At 37.6% G+C, this 26,058-nt stretch overlaps 1 protein-coding gene across 10 annotated transcripts in view; it reads left to right on the forward strand.

Moving 5' to 3' along the window:
• The window catches only part of CACNA1D (calcium voltage-gated channel subunit alpha1 D), a 170,809-nt gene extending 147,465 nt beyond the window's left edge, over positions 1-23,344 (forward strand). For 8 of the 10 annotated variants that reach the window (XM_069028123.1, XM_069028115.1, XM_069028120.1 and 5 more), the window contains 9 exons: positions 1,574-1,704; positions 12,354-12,470; positions 13,978-14,342; positions 14,639-14,665; positions 15,558-15,707; positions 16,685-16,848; positions 19,582-19,703; positions 20,376-20,696; positions 21,701-23,344. In XM_069028123.1, the coding sequence (XP_068884224.1) occupies positions 1,574-1,704; positions 12,354-12,470; positions 13,978-14,342; positions 14,639-14,665; positions 15,558-15,707; positions 16,685-16,848; positions 19,582-19,703; positions 20,376-20,696; positions 21,701-21,994 (1,691 nt within the window). In that variant the 3' untranslated portion in view covers positions 21,995-23,344. The remainder of the gene's footprint in view (positions 1-1,573; positions 1,705-12,353; positions 12,471-13,977; positions 14,343-14,638; positions 14,666-15,557; positions 15,708-16,684; positions 16,849-19,581; positions 19,704-20,375; positions 20,697-21,700) is intronic. The other 2 variants (XM_069028117.1, XM_069028121.1) reach the window with 1 other exon arrangement.
• Positions 23,345-26,058: the final 2,714 nt, after the last annotated feature.

The raw sequence follows: 26,058 nt of genomic DNA on the forward strand, positions 1-26,058 counted from the left end.
AGCTTTTCTTGTGAGCTGTTCCTGATATTTTCTGCTACTTCGGTCTTTCCTAGCAGGAACTGAGGGGACTCTGACCCTTGAGGAATTGTCAGAGTTTGGCAGAGCAGGCTCTTTAATATGCTAAGATATTTCCTGCAACAGACTGGTCTCCCAACCAGTATCTTTTGAAGCAATTATTATAATTATTTTTGTTTTGTTATCTTTAAAGACAAACTGCTGGGAGAAGATTCTGGGTGCATTTTGACTGTAGTTAAAGCCTGTCATACCTTCTCACATGCATACAGCCCATTTCAGACATTATACTGAGAGGAGCTGATTTGGCATGGTAGGGATTATTTTGAGATAAATTCTACCAGAGAGGCAAAAATGGATTTTAAAAAGTATTGCCCATGGATTGGATTCCCCACCCTTTTTGATGAGAGCAAGTCACTAAAAGAAGAAAGTCAATTTAAATTAGAAAAACCTGTAATTACAGGTAAAAGCAGTACTACAAATACTATCCTTAGTGAGATACATTGGCATATATTATTGATAAAATGAAGATGCATGGACAGTCTGTTTTGATCAAATGTTTAAAAAAGCCCATAATTTCTATCAGAGGTGTGTTAAAATGTGTCTGGGCATGTTAGATTTTCATGTTCAGTCAAGTCACGACTGTACAAACTAACAGTTGATGCCTGAACCACACCAGTCCCTCTTTATGGACAGCAGGAGCCAGAAATCCTGTTGCAAATATCTACCTCTGGATGCTGAAAACCATGGGGAGATTGGACAGTATAGCAGGAAGGGAAATGGAACTTCATGTCAGATAAACAGGGAAAAAAAAGTGTGTGACAACAAAAGCAATGTTTTTGGATAGGAAACTATTCCTAGTTTTCTGGCAAGCATTAATCACCAAGAGATCAAACTTAGCTGAATGATTCAATGGACTCATAAACAGACACATTAATTCTTAACCTGCTGTGAACCAGGTGATTTGGGTGTCCTTGCAAGGCACCTGCCTTTGGAAACTTTCAAAGTTGGATTTTGTTCTCAACAGTGACTCTGTAAAAATGCTACATTTCACTGCCCTGGCTGTTTGCCTACTGTTTGAATTGTACTGAATTCCCTGATGGAGGTTATTTTCAGCATTACAGAACTGACATAATACACTGGCAAGCAAATTTGGTTCAGCAGTGACAAAAAGAGAGATGTAGGCAGAGTCACTCTTGTGAACATCACTGTATTTGAGTCATAGTAGATTTTATTTAATCTATTTACTCTAAGTAACTAAAGCCAGTACTTCAGCTTCTATGTATATACAAACATGTTTATGGTTTTGGTAGAAACTTATTTAGAAATACATGAGTCTTGGTAAAGTACTGTATTTTATTAGGATGAGTTCACTTAACTGACTGAACCAAACCTGCTTGCTGAAACATTGCTTTTGAGCCCATTACAGGCCCCACTGTTGTAAGCTGGAAGCATAGTACTTGTTGCACCCATCACATTTTCCCCCCACATCAGATGTGAGTGTACAGGCTCTTGATAAATGTGCTGACTTGGGAGAGATCTGTCTGGTCTGTTCGTTTAGATGATGAGGTAACCGTGGGGAAGTTCTATGCCACCTTCCTGATACAGGACTACTTTAGGAAATTCAAGAAACGCAAAGAACAAGGACTGGTGGGGAAATATCCTGCGAAGAACACCACGATTGCTCTGCAGGTGATTTTTTTAATGTTTTTAACTAACCATTTTGTGAGCTTACTTGAAATAGCAGGTAGATGAATATTGATGATTGTGCAATGCTGCCAGGATTTTGTTTAGCTGGGACACTTTTGGCCTTTATTCATCAGAAAAATAAAACCTAATCCTGCTATTCTGTCTATAACAAGGTAAGTGCAAAAAACTTATTCTCTATGGATTACCCAAACAGTAGCAATGGTTATAAAATTTCTTAGCAGGTCTAGCTGATAAATCACAGTCTAAAGCTGCTGATTGGGGTTTGGATAAATAAAGCTCTGAGCTATCATTTATGTTCTTTGTTTTGCTTTAACTGTTCAATTTCTTTTGTTCCTACAATGCTACAAGCCAGTTCTCAGGGAACTTCCTACTGTGCATTGCCTCATAGTAAAGAGGTTTTTATACAGTATCATTTTTCTTAATTCTCATTGTTCTTTTTCTTTTCCACTTATGATATCATGAAATATCTTCCTATTGTTTTAATATTTGCAAATTCTGAATTCCGCATCCATCAATTTCTTTCCTAGGAAGTAATATTAACATATGGCATTAATGTCACACACTTCTGTCTGTCTCTTAAAACAAGCTATCACATGGAAACCAGGACAATAGATTTGGCCTTCTGTCTCTCAACAGGCCTGCAGCCACCAGTCCATAGAGTACACATGATCTAAAGAGCAAATTCTGGCAACTTCTTTCCACTGGTACTCTTTGTAGAATGAACTTTGAAACAGGCAAACGGAAAGCTGTTCTCAAATAATTCCAGCCATCCTACACTGCACCATTTTTATTGGATTGGGACTTTGTGGATTTCAGTTAATGATTAGCAGTTTGCTACAAACTATAAATATATCTGTTTCTGATAGTTTTTTTATTCTGATGCCAAAATTTAGGAATATGTTGTGAAAATCCCTTTCTACAAGAGGAGAATTGTGTTAACTTGATTGAGATACTGTGTGTTAAAATCCTGTTGGTTTGTACTTCAGTTTAACAGAATGATCTTTGCCATGTTGAGTGGGTAATTTGTTTCATTCCCATTCCCTAAGAATGTCTCTGCTGGCAGCTCTGACTCCCATTGTGTTGTGAATCACCACAAACATAAGAGATGCAACAAGGAGGGAAAGATTCACCACAATTCTTGCTATCTATTTGTGCCCCCATGGCTTGCCAGGGTCGTGTGAATTGTATTTGCGTACACAAAAGAAGAGAAAATTATTGGTAATGAAACTGATAAAAAGGCTGCAAACAGTTGAGAGGGAAGTGAAAGATGTTGGATTTTTAGGAAGGACTTTTCAGACTTCTTTATTGCAGAATCATTTGAGCATAAGGAGGTCTAAGCTAGTTTTGAGCCTCAGTATTGCAGGTTTCCTCTTGTGTTTTTGAAGCTGCACACATAACAATGCAGAGAAAACCACTGAGCTGTCAAATGTGAGCTTTCTGTGTTGTTTATTATTAGACTCTGCTTCCTGTTCAGTGACAAAGATGGAGGGCAACATGGAACTGGAAAGACTCAGCTCTTCCTCTCTCCTTAGGCAAATGTTTTTCAATTCAAAACATTTTAAAAAATGACCATGAATCTCTACTAGAAATCTGCAAAGGCCTATGGGATTTGAGACATGGAACTTTATTTCTGATTACAACAATGCTCCCCTGGTATTAATATGAGCCAGGCCAGTAGATGGGAAGATTTTTGCTTTCTTTTTCCCCATCTTCCTCTTTTCTGCTTTTGTCTTTCTAGCAGATCAGTAGAAATTCAACTTGATTTTTCAAATAAAAATGGAAATACTGTTTCAAAGAGGCGTAAAACCTGTGGTTGGAAAAAAATCCTAGTCCAGTATATAAGTGAATAATATAATTTTAAACTGGAAGCGACAGCACATCAAATTCAAAGTCACAGTGCTTTGTTTGTTAGAATAATTAATTATATGAGGAGACAGCTTTAAAACAGAGCTGGATATCTTTCTAAAAGAGATGTTCTGCTTCAACAAGGAACTGATTTCTTCTGCTCAATGACCCTGAGAATAGTCCTATGGCATATGTTATAGGGAATTTAGTATAAATGATCACAGAGAATCTTTTTGGCCTTATAATGTATGAAAATCAGGTGTCTCCACTTTCAGCCTGCTATTCCATGCTTTGTCCAAAGTTTAAATGCTTGTAAAATTTCAATGTTTTCAAAAGTCTTTGTTCTTATCAACCATTTTTGGCGGCATAAATTATGGGTATATGATCCAGCTTGTGTCTCAACTATAGATATTTTGTTGGAGGGTCTGTGAAAAGCTTGTAACTATGAAAATATTATTTCTTGGAGAGTCAGTAGCTGTTTTTCTGTTTATTCCCTCAAACACACTAGGTGAACTAATGTTTGCATATCTCTCTGGTAAACAATATGCTAAGAAAAGCAGAAATGTGCAGTATCACTCAGTCATCCAGTTTTTCAGGGAAGCTGTGGTGACTGTTGTGTCAGTATAGCAGAGCTGCTCCAGCATGAATTAATCAAACATGCAGCACATTCAATATTGCAGCACCTGACTTTGTTATGAAGACATGAGTGGAAGAGATGATGCACAACAGAAAAAGAATTTTTCAGCCTTCTCTCTGGAGGGGAAAATTATCCTCAGCTACACCCGAGTTCCTGACACTGAAATCTGACAGTAAATACAGGACCTTTATTTTTGGCTGTGTTTACCTTTTCTATTGTTTTGAGAATTTTCTTTTTGAGATTAGAAGCTTCCTAAAATCAGGGCGGGCACGTTACTTCAGCATCAGTTTTTATTAAGTTTCTCTAACTAGATAAGATTTCACAGCATCTGGTAGGCAAGGTAATACCACTGCAAACAGCCCCTGGTTTCTGAACTGCTGGACATGAGAGCAGCAGAAACTGAACTACATCTGGCTGCGATTTTTTGAGCTCTGTCATCCAGAACCTTTCTATACTAGGAATTGCTTGCTTAGAGCTTTAGATAAGATGAGGAAAGTACTTTTACCAGGCTAATAAGATCTTTCCAGCTATCTGATTCTTCTATTTGTAAAGAACGAGAGCAACTGTATTTTCATATTCTAGTTTGCATCTCACCCCATTGCAGAGCAGTTGTCATGCTGCAAAGTCCTTAGGCAAACCAGCAGATAAAAGCAAGGTCACCTGTTCCAGTTTGTGCCAAAAGCCATATGAGCCATAAATGCTCTTGTACTTCTGCTGATATCTGTGCCTTTCTCTTGGGGTGAATGAACTAGTTAATTAGTGAAGAACATGGTTCCTAAGGATCTAATAAACCCTGCAGTTCCTGCATTATTTAGCCTGGCTTTCCTTATCTCCTTTCTTCTGCGAGAGAGGAAGAAAACAACCTGCTATCAAGATTTAAAGTCCCTTCCTAACCTTTGAGTGAAGCATAAGGTGAGTTACAGTTTTATAATCCTGCTGATTCTTACAGCTGGCCATGTCACACTTTCCTGCCTTCAGAGAGTAAACAGCCCCCGTGAGACAGAAGGCTCCTTGTCACAGAATGTGTTTTTATTCACTGTGTTTTAATTCTAAGGACAACTATTGAGAAAAAAATTAATGGATGTTGCAATTTTCCTTGTTTTATGAGACTGCAACAGCCTTCTTTTAGCATAGATCACTTCTTTGCCCTCTTATTCCTCACACTTATGTGGTATTTTGTTGGGGTTTTGAAGGCTGGGTTTTTTTACAATAATTTCATTCAGTACTTTTGAAGATATGGAAGGGAGACCCTGTAGCTGTCAAATGGCCTAAGGCCCAGTTTTTCCAAGGGAATTACACTTACCTTTTTTTTTTTAAACTAGTCATTTTGTTATACTCTAGGATATTAAGTTGAATGCCTTGCTTTTAGCTAAAACTTTTAAAAACATGTACTTCTTATGCTGCTGTCTCTGATGGAATGACTTATGTTAACATAGGCAGAAAAGTGATGTGGAATAATTTAAGAACCTTTACATACAAGATAAAAAGGTTTTTAGAAACTTCAAAGGAAAATCTCCACAATACCACAACTAGAATTCAAGGTCATATAAAGTAATGCTTTCAGCAAGAAAAGCACTTCCAGAAAAAGTGTAGTATGAAAGACAGGGAACCATCCACACTGTCTTTACTTAGCTGAAGAGAATTGCATTACAGAGAGTAAAATTCTGTGAGCTCAGGAAAGTCCAGTGAGGCTTTCTGGTGGCCTACAGTAGTTGTATTAATAAGTTCTGTTTCACCAAGTGTGGGAATAAATCTTCCCTTGGAAACCACATTGCTTAGGTAAAGATTCAGTCTGTGGACTCAGGAAGGCAGACTGACCAAGGAGCATGTGTAAAAATACTGTTCTTAGAAGATGTTATCTTCAGAGAGACACACAGAGAGCATTTGTTTTCAGGGTGAATGAACACTAGAATATACAGAATAGGGGTTTTTTGTCATTAAGACTTAGGCATTTTAACACATGAAACTGAAACTTGCATCCTTTGCCTAAGTTTTGTTTGGTAATATGAAACCAAAACTTGTGCACTGTGTCACAAGAATGTCCCTGGCAGCCCCCTCATGTTTAGGGGCCAGAACCTCCACCCAACTGCAATAAAGGAAGCAGCTTCTTCTGACCCTGGATTTGAGATGTGTTTGGTTCAGAAGAAGAAACAATGGAAGTTTGGGTTGAGTCAGAAAACTAGAGCAGAGCTCCCTGCTAAACTAGATTTGCTTTGTGTATGCCAGAGCATGCAGCAGGCAGGAATTCCTCTTCTTACTCCACAGTAACTTCATTCAGGGTTTTTTTTTATTCTGTAGAGCTCAGGTTTTCCTCAAGGGTGTAGCATTTGCTGTTAGCCTAACCCAGGCTGCTGTTTGGGTACGTGTCAAAGAGGAGGAAGCAGCTTAGAAAGTGAAGAGCATCTCAGGGGACTGATTTTCTGCTCAGGCTGTTAAGCAAAGGAAGTCTTTCTGCCATGAAATTCCAAATTCCCCCTCACTCAGAAAAGGACACTTCAAATGATAACCAACAGCAGTTTGTCTAAACTTCCATACTGTCACCAAAAGCATCTTTAGAGCTGCAATAACAACATCACTTGGAACCCCACAATTTGTCTTCTGCAGCCCTGGGGGAATTCACCCCCTTATGAAGGTAAGAGAACAAGAGGCTTTGAAATGAAATGAAATGAAATGAAATGAAATGAAATGAAATGAAATGAAATGAAATGAAATGGGTGACCAGTTTGAGTCAGATGTTTAGATCATTTTTGTGGTGTTATACATGCCCTGAGGTCACCAGAAAAGAGGGCTTCCATTGCCTTTCTTGTGCTATTGACTGATACTTGCAGCAACAACAAATATATTTTCTGGGTCAGAAGGAGTTGTCTTTGTGTAATGATGGAAACTTGTATTGAGCCAAACAGTGGTCACATTGCTAGTAAAACAGATGTTAAGTGAAGCATGAACAATTTTAATTACTTTCATCTAGCACAAAGAGGGAATGAACTAATTATACACAATTTTTCCTATGGAAAATACTTACTGTGAACTATGGAATGCATCTGTATTTCATACTTATTTATGTGTAGCCCTCTCTGTTAGTACACACAAACAAAAAATAAGGGATATTTTCTTTCACATTCCAGGTACACAAAAGCACTGATTTATAGAGCTGAACCCGATTTTGGAAACAAGTTTCATATTAAACCAATTATGCTTTTTTCTCTCTGCAAATGTTACAAGTCTTATTAACCCTGCAGTAAACAGTAATAGAAAAGGGAAAAAGCCAAACTCTCTGGTAGGCATCAGCTGAGGGGTTAATTTGTTGCCAAAGTTCCATTTAATTGTGCTCCCATGTTCATGTGGTGTTCACAGAAGGGCTCAGCTCGAAGGCAGCCTGGGCTGGCTGAGAGCTCAGAGCTTTTGTGCAGCTGCAGCGCATTCAGTGCTGGGAGCTGGGCTCTGCCAGGATGGATAACTCTGGACAATCAAGGCTTGACTACTATGTCTCTTATGTCCACTGCTATAGTGTAGGTTATTCAGCTATTTTTCTGCATGCTTGTTTCCTTTTGTAAGTAGTTCTGTGATTGTATTCTGTTCCTACTAACCTCAGTTTATTTTTATGTTTAAGTGACAGTGTATCTCTGAGGTTTTTACTCTTTGTAGTTTTCTTTGCGCTAAAATAAGCAGATGGTAAAAACATGCTCTTTACCTATAAATCTAATGGTTTACATGAATGTTTTTAGAGTCATGGGCTTCCTGGATTGTGAAGCTCTGAAAACCTAAGTATTTAGAATTAACGTTTGTGCTTTTTTCCAGTTCTAGTGAGTTTATATAGCAATATACATAAATATACATCATTGTTCTGAAGTCTGTGAAGCAAAGCTTGCCAGTGTCTTCCAATTCCTGGTATCGCTCTAAGATGCCTCAAAAGAGGGACCACTGGGTATTTTACTGACTGGAAATAGTGTAGGTGACAATGATATTTTTTAAATAAGGATATTGTGCTTGCACTTCTTAAACTAAGCTTAAACTGGAGCTATATGTAGGTTGGACCATACCTTAAAATGATTTTGGACTGAGTTTAGGTACAGGGAAAATGATATTTTTGTAGTTCCAGTATTTATAAGCATTTGAATGTTTTTCTGAAAGTCAAGACTGGAGTCTTATTTCTTAATATAAGACATTTATCTAAAATAGTGTTACTCTTTTATGCATGCTGTAGATGTGGAAAGTTGATTTAAAATCTATTTGGCATTTGTTAAAAGCAGTCTTTTCAAAATATTTCCATATTTAACTTTCAAATGTTTTGGTGCGAGGTGCCTTTCAAGTCTCTTAAAGCATATATCCAAACAACCTGTCTAGGTGTCTTTTCTCACTAGGGTGAGTGACTCCTACAGTTCTGTTATTTCTGCTTTTGAAAACACATCTGTATCACCTCAGTGGTGTGTCAGAGACAGGGGCATCAGTCATTGTCTCTTGAGATGCTATTTAGGACCCATCACTGGTGTATCAGTGTCTTGTTCCATCCTGAAAACATTGCAGGTGCTGTTGTCCCTCCAGAGCACAGCTGCACAGAATTACCGTGTTCATCTGAAGTCATTCTGTGCATTTATGGGAAAGCCTAATTAAAGACATGCTTGGGTTTCTCATGTAATTATGTTGCTCAGCACTCTGTGTCACTGCTTTGCTAAGTAACCGTTGGACTGATACTTCTCATCTTTCTCATACCTACATGGAAAGAAGATGAAGCAAGGAAGGAATCAAAAAATAAATTTTGGATAAACAGTGTGTCTGAACAAGAAATAACTTCTTTTGCAAACTTCTAGTGAAATTTGTAGAATAGAGTTAGAGTCATGCTCAAGTACTGTGAGGAAGTAATTCCTGTATAACACTCAAATTTGACTATTTTTTAAAAGTCATTATAACCTGATGCTTCAAGAATGTGGCACATCTTGAATCACTGTATGTAATAACTAAAAGTCTTACAAAGTTCCATGGAGGGTAATAACCACCTTCTAAGAACTTCAGCAGTCCTAGTGAAAAAGAAACAAGCACACCTCTGGCAAGGGTAGACAAATCACTATCCAGACTCTTTTTTCAAACAGTCCCACCTGCTCTGCTTTTGCTTTTATCTCTGATTTAAATGTACACGTATTTAGAACCTACAAATGGAGGATGTGGAGTGCTTCCACTGCCCTCTTGGTGTGTTATAATGACTCCAGGGTTCTTGCTGGGTAGACTAAAATGTGCAATATTATGTAGGGAATGTGTGTCTGAAGGACTCTTCTTCCCTGTAAATTAAAGAGATGTGGGGAAGGTTGCTTTGATATTTTGCGTGGTCTTTTGTTTAAGAGATCTTTGATTTGGTTTTGAAGCGCTTGAAGGTAAAGTTAAATGTTTGATCAGTCCATGCTGCCTCTTCAGTCTTCACAGAAGACATTAAGTGTGGTTCAAAGAAGGGATTTTCCTACTGACATAAAAGTACCAATTCCTGTGTTTTTACATCAGTCCCACTTTAGTGGTGGCTGACTGATCTCATGAAGAATTGTCTTATCAGTAAGAGCTCAGCATGAGCATTTGTCTTGTTTTGTTGTGCTCCCCATCATAAAAATGTTTCTTAGATAACAGAATGCTGTTGGCTTGCACCAGGTAAAATGAGACAGTAAATGAGAGTAGTCATTTTAAGGATAGAGTTCACAAAATTGCTGTAAGTTGTTCCAGTAGAGCAAATAAACTGAGGAATATTTCAATTCTGCAGACTAGTGTTGTTTGAGAGCTTCAGTGCTGGCTGAGTGAATAAAGCTGCTGGGTTTAGTGTAGCTAACATATACCTTTGCATATGGTGATCCAGGCTTTTGTCTTCCATTGTTGACTGTGTAACTGCAAGAGGTCTGTTACTTGGAAATGAGTTTTCCTGGAGAGAGATGAGATGATAAAGGCTGCCTGTTTTCTCTTGAGTAAAGGAGGGGTAATTCACCAAGAAGTAAGCCAGAAGGCAGTTGGAAATGTAATCAAAATTAAATTACTATTCAGTGTGTTGCTGTCAAACACATGGCTTTTCTCAGCTTCCAGGCATATATTTGTGGGACTTTGTCACAATTTGGCAGACAGGAATATGAACAAGTAGTTTTTGTCAGGGTTAAATTTTGTCTGATGCTGCTCTCTGACAGTGCTGTGTTCACAGAAGGGCTCAGCTGAAGGCAGCCTGGGCTGGCTGAAAACTCAGAGCTTTGGTGCAGTAGTAGAGCAGTGCACTCAGCCAGTGTTGGAGATAACTCTGCACAATCAAGACTTTGCTGTGTCTCTTATATTCAGTGCTGTAGTGTAGGTCTATTCAGGTATTTTTCTGGATGATAATTTCCTTATTTTAGTAGTTTTCAAATTGTACTCTGTTCATACGAACCTCAGTTTATTTTTATGTTAAAGTGCCAGTTGAGGTTTTTTGTTCTTTTTAGTTCTCTTTGCTCTAAAGTAAGCAGGTAGAGAGTGTGAAAGACAAGTGGCTCTTCTTGCTAATGGTCAAATAACCGAAATATATTAGCAGTCTTCTACTACATCAGTACTGCCTTTGTTTCTGCTAAATAAATAGAAGCCTCTGGTCTTCCACTTGAATACCTGTACCTTAAAGTGTTAATTTTGCTTCCCTTTAGCACCTTGAAAAATGATGACATTGGCAACCTTGCTGAGGTTTTGACTAAGCAATTAGCATAAGAAGTGGGAGAAAGCACTCCCACCATTCCCAATGTATTCATGAAATGACTATTGTATATTAACTCACTAGTAAATGATTTTTAGAGCCTTGTTCAATTATAGCATAGCTCTCAAAGTTCATTCCTCAGGAAGAAAGTTGGATTGCCAGATAGATGTAGATAATATGATTAGTCAGGTGCCTTTTTCAGGAAGTGAAATACTGGAGTGACTGAAACCTGAAGTGGAGCCTTTTGGTTCATCCCTTTCCAGGTTCTGATTGCCCACACTGCATAAATGCCATTTTTCTCCCCAGCAAAGCAGCTGTTTCTGTTTTGAGTGGAAGTTTTGAGTGTGCTCCTGGGAATGTGTGATAAAACAGCATGAATGAGACCAAGCCATGTTTGGAGTCCTCTGAGGTCCCTCAGTTCCTTCTGGAAACACACAAAATTCTCTACACATCCTCATGTTACCGCAGGACTATGCAATGTCAGCGTTGTGCCGGTACAGCCCTGATATCTCCTTCAAAAATGCTAAAAAAGAATAAATCGGGTTTTTAGATCGTAATCAAAAATGGAGCCAAATACTGTGCATAATTTTTAGTAGTGTAAGTGTAGTGGTAGCAGAGGGTTAAACAAAAAACATCTTGGATTTCTTCTGAACCTGAGGAGATAAAAGAAGTTGCTGTGAAGAACGAGGCTGTGTTTCTTGCTTCAGACCATAACAGCCAGGGTTATATCAGGAAAAATATCTCCTTTTTGAAGTAAGGCAGGCCTTTACAAAAGCACTGAGTTCTTGGCATGGGTATGACATCTCTTTCCTCCCTGATGTGCAGGTCTGTCCCAGACAGTTTCAGCATTATCCCTTTTCCTAAATTCTGCTTGTGGTAGCAAACCTGAGAGGAATATGAACCGATGTACACTGAGTCTCTGGTGCTGTAACTCAATGGTTTTCTGTCCTAAACTAAAGCTTTAAACCAAATCTCTGCATACCACAGTGCAGTGCAGATGAGCTGGAATTATTTCACTGCTTTCTTTTCCATCTGAGCTCTGCTAAAATTGCTGTTGCTATAGCAAAGATCTCCTTGTGTTTTCTTTGTTGACACAGGCTGCAAACATGTTTTGAACATTAAATATACATCTCATTGAAATGCATTTTATTATAGTTCTTGCTGATTACTTATACCTTTTAATAGGATTAATTTTTCTTCTATAGGGTTCCATAAACATCAGTGGTGTTTTAGTCAGTGTCTACACTGTGATAATAAAGACATGATTACCTCAACAGGGTTGTACTGGAATATTAATTATTATTAACCTTTTATTAATAACAGTAAAGGAACTTACAGCAGGATGCATCCTCTGTGGATGTCAGGATACAAAACCTGTTAATTGTCCTTTAAAATAAATTTAACACCTGTAATTAAAGAGTGAAAAAGAGTTTGCATTCCTAATGTATTATGGTATTGTCCTTGATTTAGGCAGGACTAAGGACACTTCATGATATTGGCCCAGAAATACGCCGAGCTATATCCTGTGACTTGCAAGATGATGAACCAGAGGAAAACAATCCAGAGGAGGAGGAAGATGTTTATAAAGTAATGTCAGAACACAACCATGTGAATTGTTTTTCGTATAATATGAGAGTAAAGAATGACCTTATCTTTGAATATGAAATATTAGAATAATAATAATACTTTTAAACCCCTCAAATCAGGAAATATAAATATTTTATAAATAAGTATATTCTATGTATAAATCTATAAAAATGGTAGTATCAGGGCACTTGCATTTCTTCATAAATTTAGGAAGCAGTTCCTGCAGGGTGGTTCTCCTGCCCCTAATTCTTTCTCATTAATTCTTACTTTTTCTTAAGCAAATCCTAACAGAAGGCATGAACCTTACTGTCTCAAATTTTGATAGTGGCAAGGTTTAAACTGTTTTTAACCTCTGCAGTGGTAGATAGGAAGACGAGAATGAAAGTCTATGCAAGCAAACCACAAGAGACATGGAGCTGCCTATTTTAAAATGAATGTGTTCAGTTACAGAGTTCAACTAAATATAAATGCCATTTCCAATCCCATGAGGGATATATAAGAATCAATCAGAAAAAAAGATTAGTTTTCCTCTTTATGCTATTTAGACCGAAATGGTGAACATGTAAATTTGGTGTTATAATCAGAGGCAGTCTGCAAACCATTTGTCAGCCAGCAAGAAAACTTATTTTTTCCCAAGCATTTCAGAATGTAAAATCGTGCTTCTGTAGGAATTACAGCAGAAGCGCCATAGCTTGCTACTGTCCTTTGCAAAAAGGAGGATGTGGCACTGGAGACAGTGCCCCAGCTGCTATCAGTAGATGCATTTCTCTGCCAACCATCATTACCTCCTGTCTTCTCTAGATTGAGCTGCAACTCAGACTGCTGTCATCCAGGACCCACACCTGGCTAGACAGGGAGGCTCCCTAACCTGGGTCAGGTGTCAAAGAGAGCTGCATGTCATAGTCATAACTTAGCACCTCATCCCCTCTTTCACCATCCATTACACTCCCAGGGCTGATAAACAGAAACTACTCTTTCTTGTACCTCTGTGAGAAGAAAGAATGGAAGCACTGGAGCTGAATGTTCCCTACCTGGGATTTGCTTGCAAGCTGTTGCATGGCACTCCATCCTGTCTGAGTGACGCCTGTTGCAAACTAGTGCTCTGGGAGAGCAGGAGAGAATTCCACCACAGTGTTCCCAAAGATTAAGCAAACACGTCTCTTCCTGAGGAAGCCGGTGCATGTTCATGTACAGGAATCTAGGTTTCTCCTGCGTAATGAAATGTGGGGAAAGCTGGATATGTCACTTTTAGTTGTGTGGAAAAGAATAATGATCACAGCATACTGTTGATTTGACTCTGAAATACGATATTGTCATCACCACAATCACATCTCTGTCACTTCAGGAGATCCCATCTGAAGCATCATAAAATTAGAAAGAAAAATCACAGGTTACTTGAATTGCTACTTTTCTATGCATGTAGGAGAGAAAAGTTAGTTGTCACTGTCAAGAGTATGTTCTGGTAAGGTATCTGATATAATTTTTTCTTTCTCTTCCCCTAAAACAGAGGAATGGTGCCCTCTTTGGCAACCACATAAACCACATTAGCAGTGACAGACGAGATTCTTTTCAGCAAATCAACACCACACACCGTCCCTTACATGTCCAGCGGCCTTCAATTCCCTCTGCAAGTGATACTGAGAAAAACATGTATCATCAGGCAGGAAACTCTGTGTACCACAACCATCACAATCACAACTCGGTAGGAAAGCATGTTCCCAACTCAACAAATGCCAATCTCAATAATGCCAACGTGTCCAAAGTCCATGGAAAACACACAAGTTTTGGAAATCGTGAGCGTAGATCTGAAAATGGTTACCGTTCACACTCCAGGACTGACCACGAGAAGCGTAGAAGGCCAAGCAGTAGGAGGTAAACTCACAAATATGTCTTTGCTTTTAAATAAATTTATAAATACACCATAGGAAAATTAAGCTAAGTGAAATTAATTTGAATCTTCATTTCTGTTGCCTACTGGTGTATGAACTGTATTTAAAATCTAGCTCTAATGAATGGGAGATGCATAAAACTTCACTGGGGTTTGAAAGTAGCAGTTTTCCTTAAAGTGAAATCATTAGTTACAGCACAGACATTGTAATCACCAAAGAATTTCTCTAAATGACTTGTTTTAAAAATATTTTTCTCATTTTCATGGCCTACCTGGATAGAACACGGTACTATGAAACATATATTAGGTGAGTTGATACTGTTCTGGCATAATTGAAGAAGGCAGAGGAGTTTTTCTTCTTTCTTTTTTTCTTCTTTCCTTTTTCTTTTCTGAATTACCTGTACCACAATGCATATGTTTGGTAGCTTAAGTCACTGTTTTTAGATATAATTTTTCACTGCCTGTTCTAAAAGGACAAACTTCTGGTAAAGTTCAAAATTATTCAAGCCCTTTTGAAAGTCCAGGCAGGTTTCTGCAGTTTTCAACAGGCTAAAGATCACATCTGAATGTAGACCTTGTTAAAAATTTACTTGTCAAGACTGCAAAAACCACTGGTGTTAGCTTTGATAAATGTTAATGTGTACAGTTCCTTTTACAGGGGACCCAAAATCTTTTCTGGTCTTATGTCTGAATATTTTCTAAGACAACTTTTAAAAAATAGGATCTGTTGTTTTAATTGAAGTGCATTGGTAAATGGATGTTCAGTGGTGGTTTTAATGTCTAGATTTGAATATCCATTTCAGATTTTTTTTTTTTAATACCTCAGTGAGAACTTCCTAGTATTTGAGCCATTTGGCAAACTTCAGGCATTGGAGAGAGGCTGTGTTTTTCCAAATGACTGAATGTAATCATGTGAAAACATCTTGAATGTATTTGACTTCACTGGGCATCCTTTTATTGTTTTCCTATTGTACCAAAAGGAGAAAAAGGAAGGCCATCTTTAAGAAACAGATACATCATTCACGTTCTGAACTGCAGTGCTCGGCACTACTGTAACACCACTTTCTGAACTAGAGAGTTGTAAATGCTTGTCTTTTTGTTTCCTCCTTTGAAGCACATTAAAATACTGTGTATAAAAAAAACAACATATAATTGATATAAACAGAAAAAACCCAACCCTATTTGATTGCTACTTACAGATCTGACACTGGTGATGTGCGCCGACCTACTATTCGCCGGGAAGAACATGAAGTCCAAGACTATTGCAATGATGATCATTATTTGGGAGAGCAGGAGTATTATAGTGGAGAAGAATATTATGAAGATGACAGTATGTTGTCAGGAAACAGGTGAGGAAATTTGTGAAATAAAATGTTTGTTAGATGAAATATGCAAAAATATTTCAGTATTTTAGGTACATAGATGTAAAGGCTTCACTAGGCACGCTCACACTGCAAATTCTCTAATGAAATTAATACTCTGGAACTGCTGAAATGTGAAATGATGAGCAGGAATGGAGAGTTTTCCAAAGATGGAATGTTTCCCTTCTATGGAATAAATTCAGTAACATCTCAAAAATAATCTTCACTTTTTTTCACTTCATATCTTTTTGTTTACAAGTCCAGCCCAGAAGTAGAAGAATTTATTGCCATTCTATCTTAGAGCTGTAAGTGCATATGCTCAAGTGCCAGACATGCTTAATTCTCCTCCTCCTTCTCCTGCTATATGGACTACATTCACCAGCTGAATTCTGGCAAGATTGGCACCCTAATCTGCATCTTGTTGGTTTGCATATAAGCTGAGATTTGCATGAAAGCTAAATTTTACAGAATTCTCAGGTCATTAACTTTTTTGTATGATAGTTAGCATCAAGTAACACCCTTCCAAGATCTGATTTTAAACATGAGAATATCCAAACTGTAAGAGGCTTAAATCCCTTCTGAGCTTCTGTGCTCCTGCACCTCACCTAGGGTTCTCAAGAGAGCATGGCAGGAGTAGAGTAGAGTATTTATTTTTTTAAGCAGTGTGCAACTGAGATATTGCATTTTTCCTGTACTGGTAAGAATAAATTAATTGAAAATACAATTTGATTAAAAATTTTACCTGGGAATTGACTCTGTAACTGTACTAGCACAAAAGTATATGCCCACTATCTCAAAATCCTACAGAAACTGGATTTTAAATTTGAGTTGTGCAATTATAGAATGCAGAGTTTAATTATCTTGCTGGAGAAAGAGTAGACTTGAAAATCTTTTAGAAGGAAACGAATACATCCGTTTACAAAAACTCACTGAAATAATATTTTCTTTATTGTTTTTTAATGCAGACATAGATATGATTACCACTGTAGATATCACTGCCATGAGTCAGATTTTGAGAGACCAAAAGGTTACCATCACCCACATGGTTTTTTTGAGGAAGATGATTCACAGCTCTGTTACGATACAAAAAGATCTCCTAGGAGACGGCTGCTACCTCCAACACCACCACGTAAGTACATTAAGGACAATTTGTTTGCAACTCTGAAATACTTTAAATGCATTCAGACAGATTCCAGCTTAAAAATGCTTCTTTTTAACTTGGATTTTAAGCATCTTATTTCAGATTTCCATTGGTACTTTATTCTGCTATCTCAGGAACAGTGCTTAAAATTCTGTGTTTCTTCTGAGGGAGAAAATGTTTTGATTTATAGATAGAATTAGCATTGTCAACAAATGTTTCTTCCTATTTCTTTAATTTTCATTTCTTCTCTTCCTTAGATATTTCCCTTGGTTTTTCCTTATCTCAAGAACAATATTGCTTCGTCTGCATTTCTACAAGCTGTCATGGTTCTTATCTTGTAATTCTGTCTTTGTATATTCCAGGCCATACTGCAGAGATTAGTAGTGCTAATCCTCTGGTGAAACTAGGCACAGACTCAAAATTCTTGGATTTTGGTCTTTGACCTCTGACACTTCACAGAGAGGAAGTACTTGGGGTGGCACTAGAAGTGCAAAAGCAACCTCTTTTTAAGGCTTTTTCTTGTCCCAGACATTATCAAGCGTACTGAGAGAATTTTGTATTTGATGTACAGTCTCAGACTGTTTAAAGGTACAGAAAGCTGTGGTAAAGGGCAGCAGCGAAATATATTATTATATAATAAAGGTAGCATGCTCCAGCAATACAGCCAATATTGGATCCACACTGTAGGCACTCAACTCCTTATGACAAGACCAGCAATGCTCTCTGTTGTTTGGCTTTCTGACCTTCAGGGGCACAGGGGAAAAAGCAGAATGAGTCTTGCACCACAGAAAGTAAATAACTCAGATAAACAATAGTGAAGGGTACAGAAAGCTGCTGGCTGTCTTTCAGTAGCAGAAGGGAAAGACATCAGATGAAGGAGAGACTGTGAAAGGAGACCCCTGTGCACCTTTCTACAAGCTTTTCTGATAGCAGAATTTTAAGCCAAAGAAATAGGTAGATGCTTTGTATATCCATTCTATAGATTGCAGGAGTAAAATTTTCATATAAAAATTGTCTCAGGTCTGCCCATGAAAGTCCTTCAAGTGGAGGGTTGAAGGTTTCCTCTAACTGCAGTCTTGGAGATGAAGTTTTAATGAGTGTTTGGCAGTCGTTCATTTAGAGGAAGTTACGCTTTTTATCTCACCTAAAGGAGACTAGATAAAGGTACTAGATAAGAGAGTATCTGATATCCTAGGATAAGAGGAACTAGTTCTGATCTAATTTGCATAAGGGTAATTTAGGAAGCCCTTGACTTTCACCAGTGTAATGTCACAAGAGCAATCAGTGTCATACCCCCTGTCATAACCATTTATTTAATATTCAGGAAAAGAGTTGAGAGATTTCAGCAGCTCAGCATCTCAGCAGATTTTAAAAGAATCTCAAACCTATTATTTGTAACTAGTGTATGGGCTATTTGGCCTGGGGAAGAAGCCTTGATCTTCTCACATAAATAGAGAGATAAAAAAAAAGGACATGCAGTAATGCACTGAACAGTTCCTGCTAGCATCTGATTCAGTCCAAATGAACACAACATCCAGTTCCTTGGCTGAGTTCTGCAGTCAGTAAATTGAGTTCCATGTCATTGAGTTCCATGTCAAGCTTTCTGGATGTTTTTATACCAAACTCATCACCACAGTGTTTGAGCAGCTTCCAGAAGTCTACTGACAAATGATTGAGATTTTCTTTCAGCCACTTCTCTTCAGAGAAGCATGTGCAAAGAAATGTCTTGTTTTGGATGAAGGGACTTTTTGGGTAGCTTTTTGTTCACTTTGGTATTGGGACACTTGGCATACCAGGATCAGGAGCTAAGGCTTACATTCCTGTGTTTGGATTTACCATAGAGACAAGGGAGAGAGACAAAGTTTGCTTTAGTTGGACCAAATCACCTCGTGGAGGTGCCTATTTTAGTTCAGTGGCTCTTTGATTGTTAGTATCCAACATGAAGTGTCTGATGATAACTGTGGGGTGCCATGGCACTTAACACTCAGGCACAGTCAGGTTCTCTTCAGTGTCCCACTCCGATGCTTGCAGCTGTGAGGGTGGATCTGGATTCCAGCTGGAGTTCAGCATCCAGGCTTTCTGTGCACGCTTCCCATCATTCTGCAGGCTTTCAACAAGATCAGCTGAAACATCTCCACATCAGCCAAACATCTTGATTCAGTTCAGATTTCTACTTTTTCCTTTCTGTCATGAATAACACATAACAGCAGAACAGAGACCATGGCTGATCACTGTCCTGAGCAACAGAATAAAACATCAGGGATTGACAACTTGAGTTGACTTGGATGTGATTTTACATATTGCACTATGCTTCCAAGGAACTGGGGATTTCATATTTCCTTTGGGAAATCTGGTTCATTAGAATCAAGAATTTGAAACCGTGGGGAAGAAAGAAGAAACTCACAGCAGTTTATGGCAAAACTCTGCAGCTGAGTGTTTGAACCAGTCAGCTGCATCATACAAGCTTGTTTTCTGAAACAGCTGCTTTAAATTCTGTCATTTTAGTTGCTTCTATGATTTCTACCTAGGACTGCTTTTGCTTATGTGATTAATCGATCCTTTATCTTATAACCAGCTGCTTGCTTCTGTTAGCACAACTTGTTTCTTACGGGAGGATCTGTTTTTATTTGTATCATAGTTGACACACACTGGAATTCTGGAAATAATAGACTTTGAGGAAAAATATTTTGTTTTTCTAATGAATTTATGGTTTCCCTTTAGCACACAGACGATCTTCCTTTAATTTCGAATGCCTCCGCCGACAAAGTAGCCAAGACGACATCCCACTCTCTCCTAATTTTCACCATCGCACAGCTTTGCCACTTCACTTAATGCAACAGCAGGTAAACACCAACTCTTCCTTAACTACAAGTGAGTTACATCTTTCCAGCCTCTATACTGCACTCCTGACTTTCACTGTTGTTTGAAGCAGTACTGGTGTATTTGTTGCTAGAGAGCAACCTTCTCAAACATCGACCTCGTACAAAACACAGAATGAGCTGCCTGCCCCTGTGACTCTCTGAGTGTCCACAAAAAGTCACTGTGCCCTAAGGAATTTTGACCAGGACTGCATAATACAGCAGCTGTCTATTAATCTTTGCCTATCTCAACTCCAGTTGTGACAATTTGCAAGTACAACATACACACCTTCTGAGGCTCAGTGCCCACCTTGGAAAATGCTGACAGCTTCCTATCTTGTTCTGGACAGAAGAAATATTTCTATACTTTGTTTTCTTTATTATATTCATTATATATTATTATATATATTTATTATATTTATTATATATTATTATATTAGTATAAGCAAAATGAGTAAAATGGAAAAAATACCATTTTGTCCTGTCAATTTGCCAATTTCAGTCCTGTTCCTCTTTTACATGGCTACTACACATCACAAAATGTTAACTTTGCATAGCTGCTGCTTGAAAAACTGGTGTGAGCTAACTGCTGAAGTGAGAAATGAGTATAACTGAGCATTTGAAATCACTAACTTCTAAAATCCTTCCCTTTGCCAGGTCATGGCTGTCGCAGGCCTGGATTCCAGCAAAGCCCACAAACATTCACCGAGTCGTTCGACGCGTTCCTGGGCCACCCCACCTGCCACCCCTCCCAACAGGGACCGTTCCCCCTATTACACCCCTCTGATCCAGGTGGACAGGGCTGACTCCACAGAGCACATGAATGGCAGCCTGCCTTCCCTGCACAGGAGCTCCTGGTACACGGATGACCCCGACATTTCCTACCGGACATTCACACCAGCCAACCTGACCGTCCCCAATGACTTTAGGCATAAACACAGCGACAAGCAGAGGAGTGCAGACAGCCTGGTGGAAGCGGTGAGTGCTGCAGGAACCTCTGAAGGAGCCAAGAGTGTCTGTCTGTGCTGTTTTGGGGTTAGCTTGTAAAAACATATCATTCAATTCACATCAGCTCTCTGAAAATGCATTTTTAGTTTTATAGCCACAAAGTTGTTTTAGGTAAAGAAGGGAATTTATTCATTGCTGTCATGTAGTAAAGGATTTCTGCTGAATCCAAATCTTCACTTTGGTGAGAGATTGATCAGACAACTAAAGATACTTCAGAATTTTGAAATTTAAGTTTTCTAGATGAGGATCAGTTCTGAAGTATCTTTCCACAATGGCAATAAGGAAGAGATGATGTATATGCCTTTTCTCTCTGTTGTTTCTGTAGACATAAATCCCCATTTTTGCAGTAATCAGAATAAAAGATCAAAAACTCCGTGAATCAGGGTACTAAATGCAGAGAGAATAACAACTGCAAGGATTGATTTGTAGGTGTACTATAAGAATGTTAAGAATTCCCTTTTATATTACAAAAGATTTGAAGATAAAGCATGTGCAGCATTTCTGAATCATAGTTACTGTTGTAGCTTCTATCACTTACTTTCCATTGCTCTGAGCTAAACAACAGATTTTGTTACGTTTTTGCAGGTGGGAATTCACCATCTCTTTTCCATGTACTCTAAAGTACTGAGAACATATAAAATTCTGTATTCCAGGCAATTGTTCTAACGGCACCATCTGAGATATATTAACTGTTGTCTTTAGTGTATCAGCATGACTGATGTTCAGCAAAGACTACTGCCAAATTTCCAAGAAGTGTCAGATGCACTGGAGCACCACTTACATTTCACACATCATGGTGTACTTTGGAGATTTTTCTTTGTTGATTTAATTGTTCTTTACCTGTACAGTTTGGCTGTGGGTTGCTCCAGTGATTCAGCATGGGGTTTCTAGTGTTTTCCATGAATAAGCAATGTTGTAATCTGTCTGTTCTGTAATTCCACTGAAATTCTCACTCTCTCCCCTCCATGTGCCAGGTACTTATATCTGAAGGCCTGGGAAGGTATGCAAAGGACCCTAAATTTGTTTCGGCTACAAAGCACGAGATTGCTGATGCATGTGACATGACTATTGATGAGATGGAGAGTGCAGCAAGTAATCTTCTCAATGGAAATATCAGCAATGGGACCAATGGGGATATGTTTCCTATTTTAAGCAGACAAGATTACGAACTTCAAGATTTTGGTCCTGGCTACAGTGACGAAGAACCAGAAACGGGACGATATGAAGAAGACTTAGCTGATGAAATGATATGCATCACAAGCTTATAGTATTTAGCAAGGAAAATGTTCTAATAACAGAAAAAGTGCCTCATAGTTTCAAGATGCTAGGCACTAGCTGGAGTGAATAACCAATCCAAGTTTTGTACGAGTGATGTCGCACCTCAAGGAAGCCATAACTAATAAATTTATTATCTCCAGGTTGCCGAAATGTGATCAGAGCTGCAGTAGGTCAAGTCTCCTCCCACAGAATCTTCAGTTCCTCTGTAGGAATAAGGTTATTTTGAAACTAAGCAGATTGTGACAATCAGTTTTTTGAGGGCTAGAGCAGGATTCTGAGGTGTACTATCTTGCCTGTCTTTCAACCTTGTGCTGCTGTCCTTCCTAGTGGAGCAGGATTTTGTCAGTGACAATGTCTGTATAGGTCTGGCACAGTATTGTGTGGGAAACAGCAACATGAGATGAGTGATGACAACCAATTATGTCATTACCTCAGTGCTCAAAGCATATCAGCTACCCATTGCATATCCATTCTAACATTGTTTTCAAACTTGCCTCCTGATTTCCTTTCTTAATGCTCTTCTAAAATACAGTTTGTCATGCTCTACCTGTTAGAGATCGTTGGAAGAAGTTGTTATATAAAGAATAATCCGTCATATGTAACATCAGTTTACATAGGAAAATATCATTCAGATGGTCTGTTTTATGACTATCACGTTAAGGGCAAAATATACTGGAATAATTGCATTCTTACTAATGCACTTGCAACCAGGTTATAGTAGAATTAGATAAGATAGTTTGCTAAAAATTATATAGTAGAAAATATTGTAAATTAATTGTAATATACAATGATTTGTATTTGTAAAGAGATGTTCTATATTTTGTAATTATTGTACCGTAATTGAACTGCAGCAATATTTATGGACCCTAATTATTGTAACTCTCCACAGAATTCTAGATAGAAGTATTTTTACTTGGAATATATAGATCTATAGCGTAAATATTTAAATAGAGCCACCTCTTAGTGTAAATCTCTTTTTGGGATAAAGTGTCAAGTTCGAACTTGGCAACAGAACAGATTTTTTTTTTTTTTTAAATAATTGAGACAAAATAATCTCTCTGTGTAAGGGATGCACCGTTGACTACTCACAGTCTTATACTTGGAAAGGTAAAAAATTTAAACTAATTTCAACTTTTTTTTTTTTTTTTTGACTGAAAAGTAAGGTCTAATTTTATTTTTTTAATAATCCCATGCAAAAAACCCCAAACCCCAGAAACTTTGGCAAGTTCATGCCTGTATCAAGTATTCCTGGTCACGAGACAATTAGTTTTGACAAAGTGTAATACCTACATACCCTAATTTGACACAGGAAACACCTTGGGCAGAAAATACTTCACAGGTAAATGAAAATGCTTTTCTTCAGTACTACTTTCTCTGCTTGGAAAGAGAAGAAATGTGATCATATGATTCTACACAGAACCAAAAACCTTGGTATAAAAAATATATTATTTTATTGCCTCTACCTTTCTGTTGTTCTATGTGTACTATTTCAAAGATTTATTTTTATGCAATCAAGAGAGGGCTTCAACATTGTTCACAATGCAGTAAAACCCTGAAATGTCTTTGAGGCTGAAATGACCTTGGAGGATAATTAAAACACACTGAAAGCTACTGTCTATTTTGTTAGCACTGGATAACAATGACTTGTTCTAACAAGTTACCTTATCAGGTTTTACCTGTAGTTCATATGCTAGATAGCAATCCAGTTCACATTTTTACAAATGTGATGTTTAAAACATGTCAATAAACATTTTGTACATAATAACAATTTCCTATGAATAGCTTACAGACTTCCTCTGAAATAATTCTTATTTCAAATGCCAGGATAAGATCTTAAAGGTTTGTAAATTATTTCTTGACCTACATCATTTTGTATTAAAACAAATGCAAAATGTTCTTCAAAATAAAACTGTGTAATAATTTTATTATACTTGGGAGTCCTTTTACTAATACTTTTTCACCAAGAAGTTCCAAAGGTTAAATTCATATTGCAATGTTTTAAGAATGGGAGGGAATGCATGGAATAGGGTATCATTCTACAGCATCACATCATGCAATTCTTTTATGAATGGTTGCTGTTAACCACAAAAAAATAAAGCATTTAGAGTATTCATGTGCAAAAGGGATTACTACTTCCCTGGACACAGATCTCTGGAAACGATTAGGAAAATTTGAATAAAATACCCTGAAACATCTAAATAAATTTTCCATACAGTCTTGGGAAGCTCTTGGGTAGGTTACTCAGCAATACTCACTTTGTTACACTTCCCCAGCTTACAGAAACAAAATCTGGGAGGTCAGAATGGAGCTATCCCTGTGAAATAACAATGAGTAGATTTCAAAGGTCTACCTACTGTGGTAAATCCACTTCTGAAAACCACCTTTAAGGCAACTGAAGTTAAAATTTAAAAAATATATATAAAAGGAAAAGAATCTCAGACCTGTATTTTGTCCAGCATGGATGTTTGATAGCACATCAGGTTTGGCAGATTGAGCAGAGTGACAGGGTTTTTTAATTAATGATTTCCCCAAGGAGACAGAAAACAATATGCAGACCCCACTGTATTTTCATGCTCTGTCCTCAGCTTTTAATACTCTGATGAGAGACTCTTTAAGGTAGAGAAGCAATTTATGAGAGAACTGTTTGCAAAAATAAACAATGAAGGAAATTTAGTTACAGACCATGTTCTATGATTTAGGGGAGAATATATGTATAGATTCAAAGAATACCTGTTTGGTTTTCCTACAGAAATGTGTGGTAATAAGTAATCAATATATGCATAATTACATGGTAATTTTCACCCTTAAAATACTACCAATCATAGTAATTACTCAGTACAAAAAACCTAGAAGTTCTCTCAATAATTAAATCATCATTTATGAGACTCCAAATTTGTTTATATCTGTATTTAATGAGAGAAAATACTAGTAAAGAGTTAAACACTGGTAAGTATTCTACAGTGAAATAAATCCCCAGAAAAAAATGAAATCTATAAAATATATACATATTTGAAGAGTATCTTTTTTTTGAGCTTGGATGACAGAAGAATTGAGACAAAAAATTTAATAGTGTAATAAGATGTGCTTGTGTTCTCCCTCTTCATTTGAACTATAATCTAAAAAGTAATTACTTTTATTATTATTTAATGATATATTCTATATCTCTATTCTATATTAAGTATTTAATATATTTATGCTTTTATTATTCCTCAAAATCTGTTTTTATGCTTATTTTATAGAAAATGCATATTGCAAACCCACTTTTCCAGTGTTCATATAGATGCCTAATTTAATTCCAGGCCAACTGAATGCAGACACTTGGAAAGATTTTAAGGTTGTGGTGTACAAAATCTTACATAAATTAAATACAATGCAATTGTATTTATTCAAGGCACTGCTGTTTTCTGCTGCTTTTAAAAGCACTTCTCATACTAAAGCAGCTTGAACTGAAATGTGTGTACAAAAAGAAATGTTTTTGGTCACTTTTCATTCTTAATCCCATTGTGCCCAGCCAGAGACCTCCACCTGCCTGGAGCATCTGCAGCAAGCCATTTCCATGGAAATGCTGGTGTTCTCTCTTGCAGTACCATTGCTGGTCCAAGCCATGCTGGCAGGTCTGGTAATTCTTGCATTAAACAGCTTTTACAGTTAACTGGTTTTGAGCACATAATATATTATCTGTATATTTATAGAATTTATATCTGGGTAGAATTGGGAATAATCACACTGAATTATTTTGTTAAATAGGTAAAACTCTGTGTTCTGCAGTCCAATAAGGTGTAAAAGATGGTTAATTTTAGCTGAGACTGCCAGTGCTCCACAGGGCAGGTTAGAATATCCTGGACCTGTTCTAAGTACCCTTTAGCAGGCTTGACTCTGCTGGAAGTCAGAACAATTTTTAAGAGAAATTCAATATCAGCAACAGATACAACACAGGAGAAACTAAGGGGAAATTGATGTTACTTAAAAATTTCCCCAGGGCAACAAACCCTTCAGCACTGCATCAAAGGAATCTCATGACGGAGCTTCAACATTCTTCAGCAGTGAGGCTGGA

Source organism: Aphelocoma coerulescens, chromosome 12 (assembly GCF_041296385.1).
Source record: "Aphelocoma coerulescens isolate FSJ_1873_10779 chromosome 12, UR_Acoe_1.0, whole genome shotgun sequence".
In the NCBI taxonomy this organism is placed as follows: Eukaryota; Metazoa; Chordata; class Aves; order Passeriformes; family Corvidae; genus Aphelocoma; species Aphelocoma coerulescens.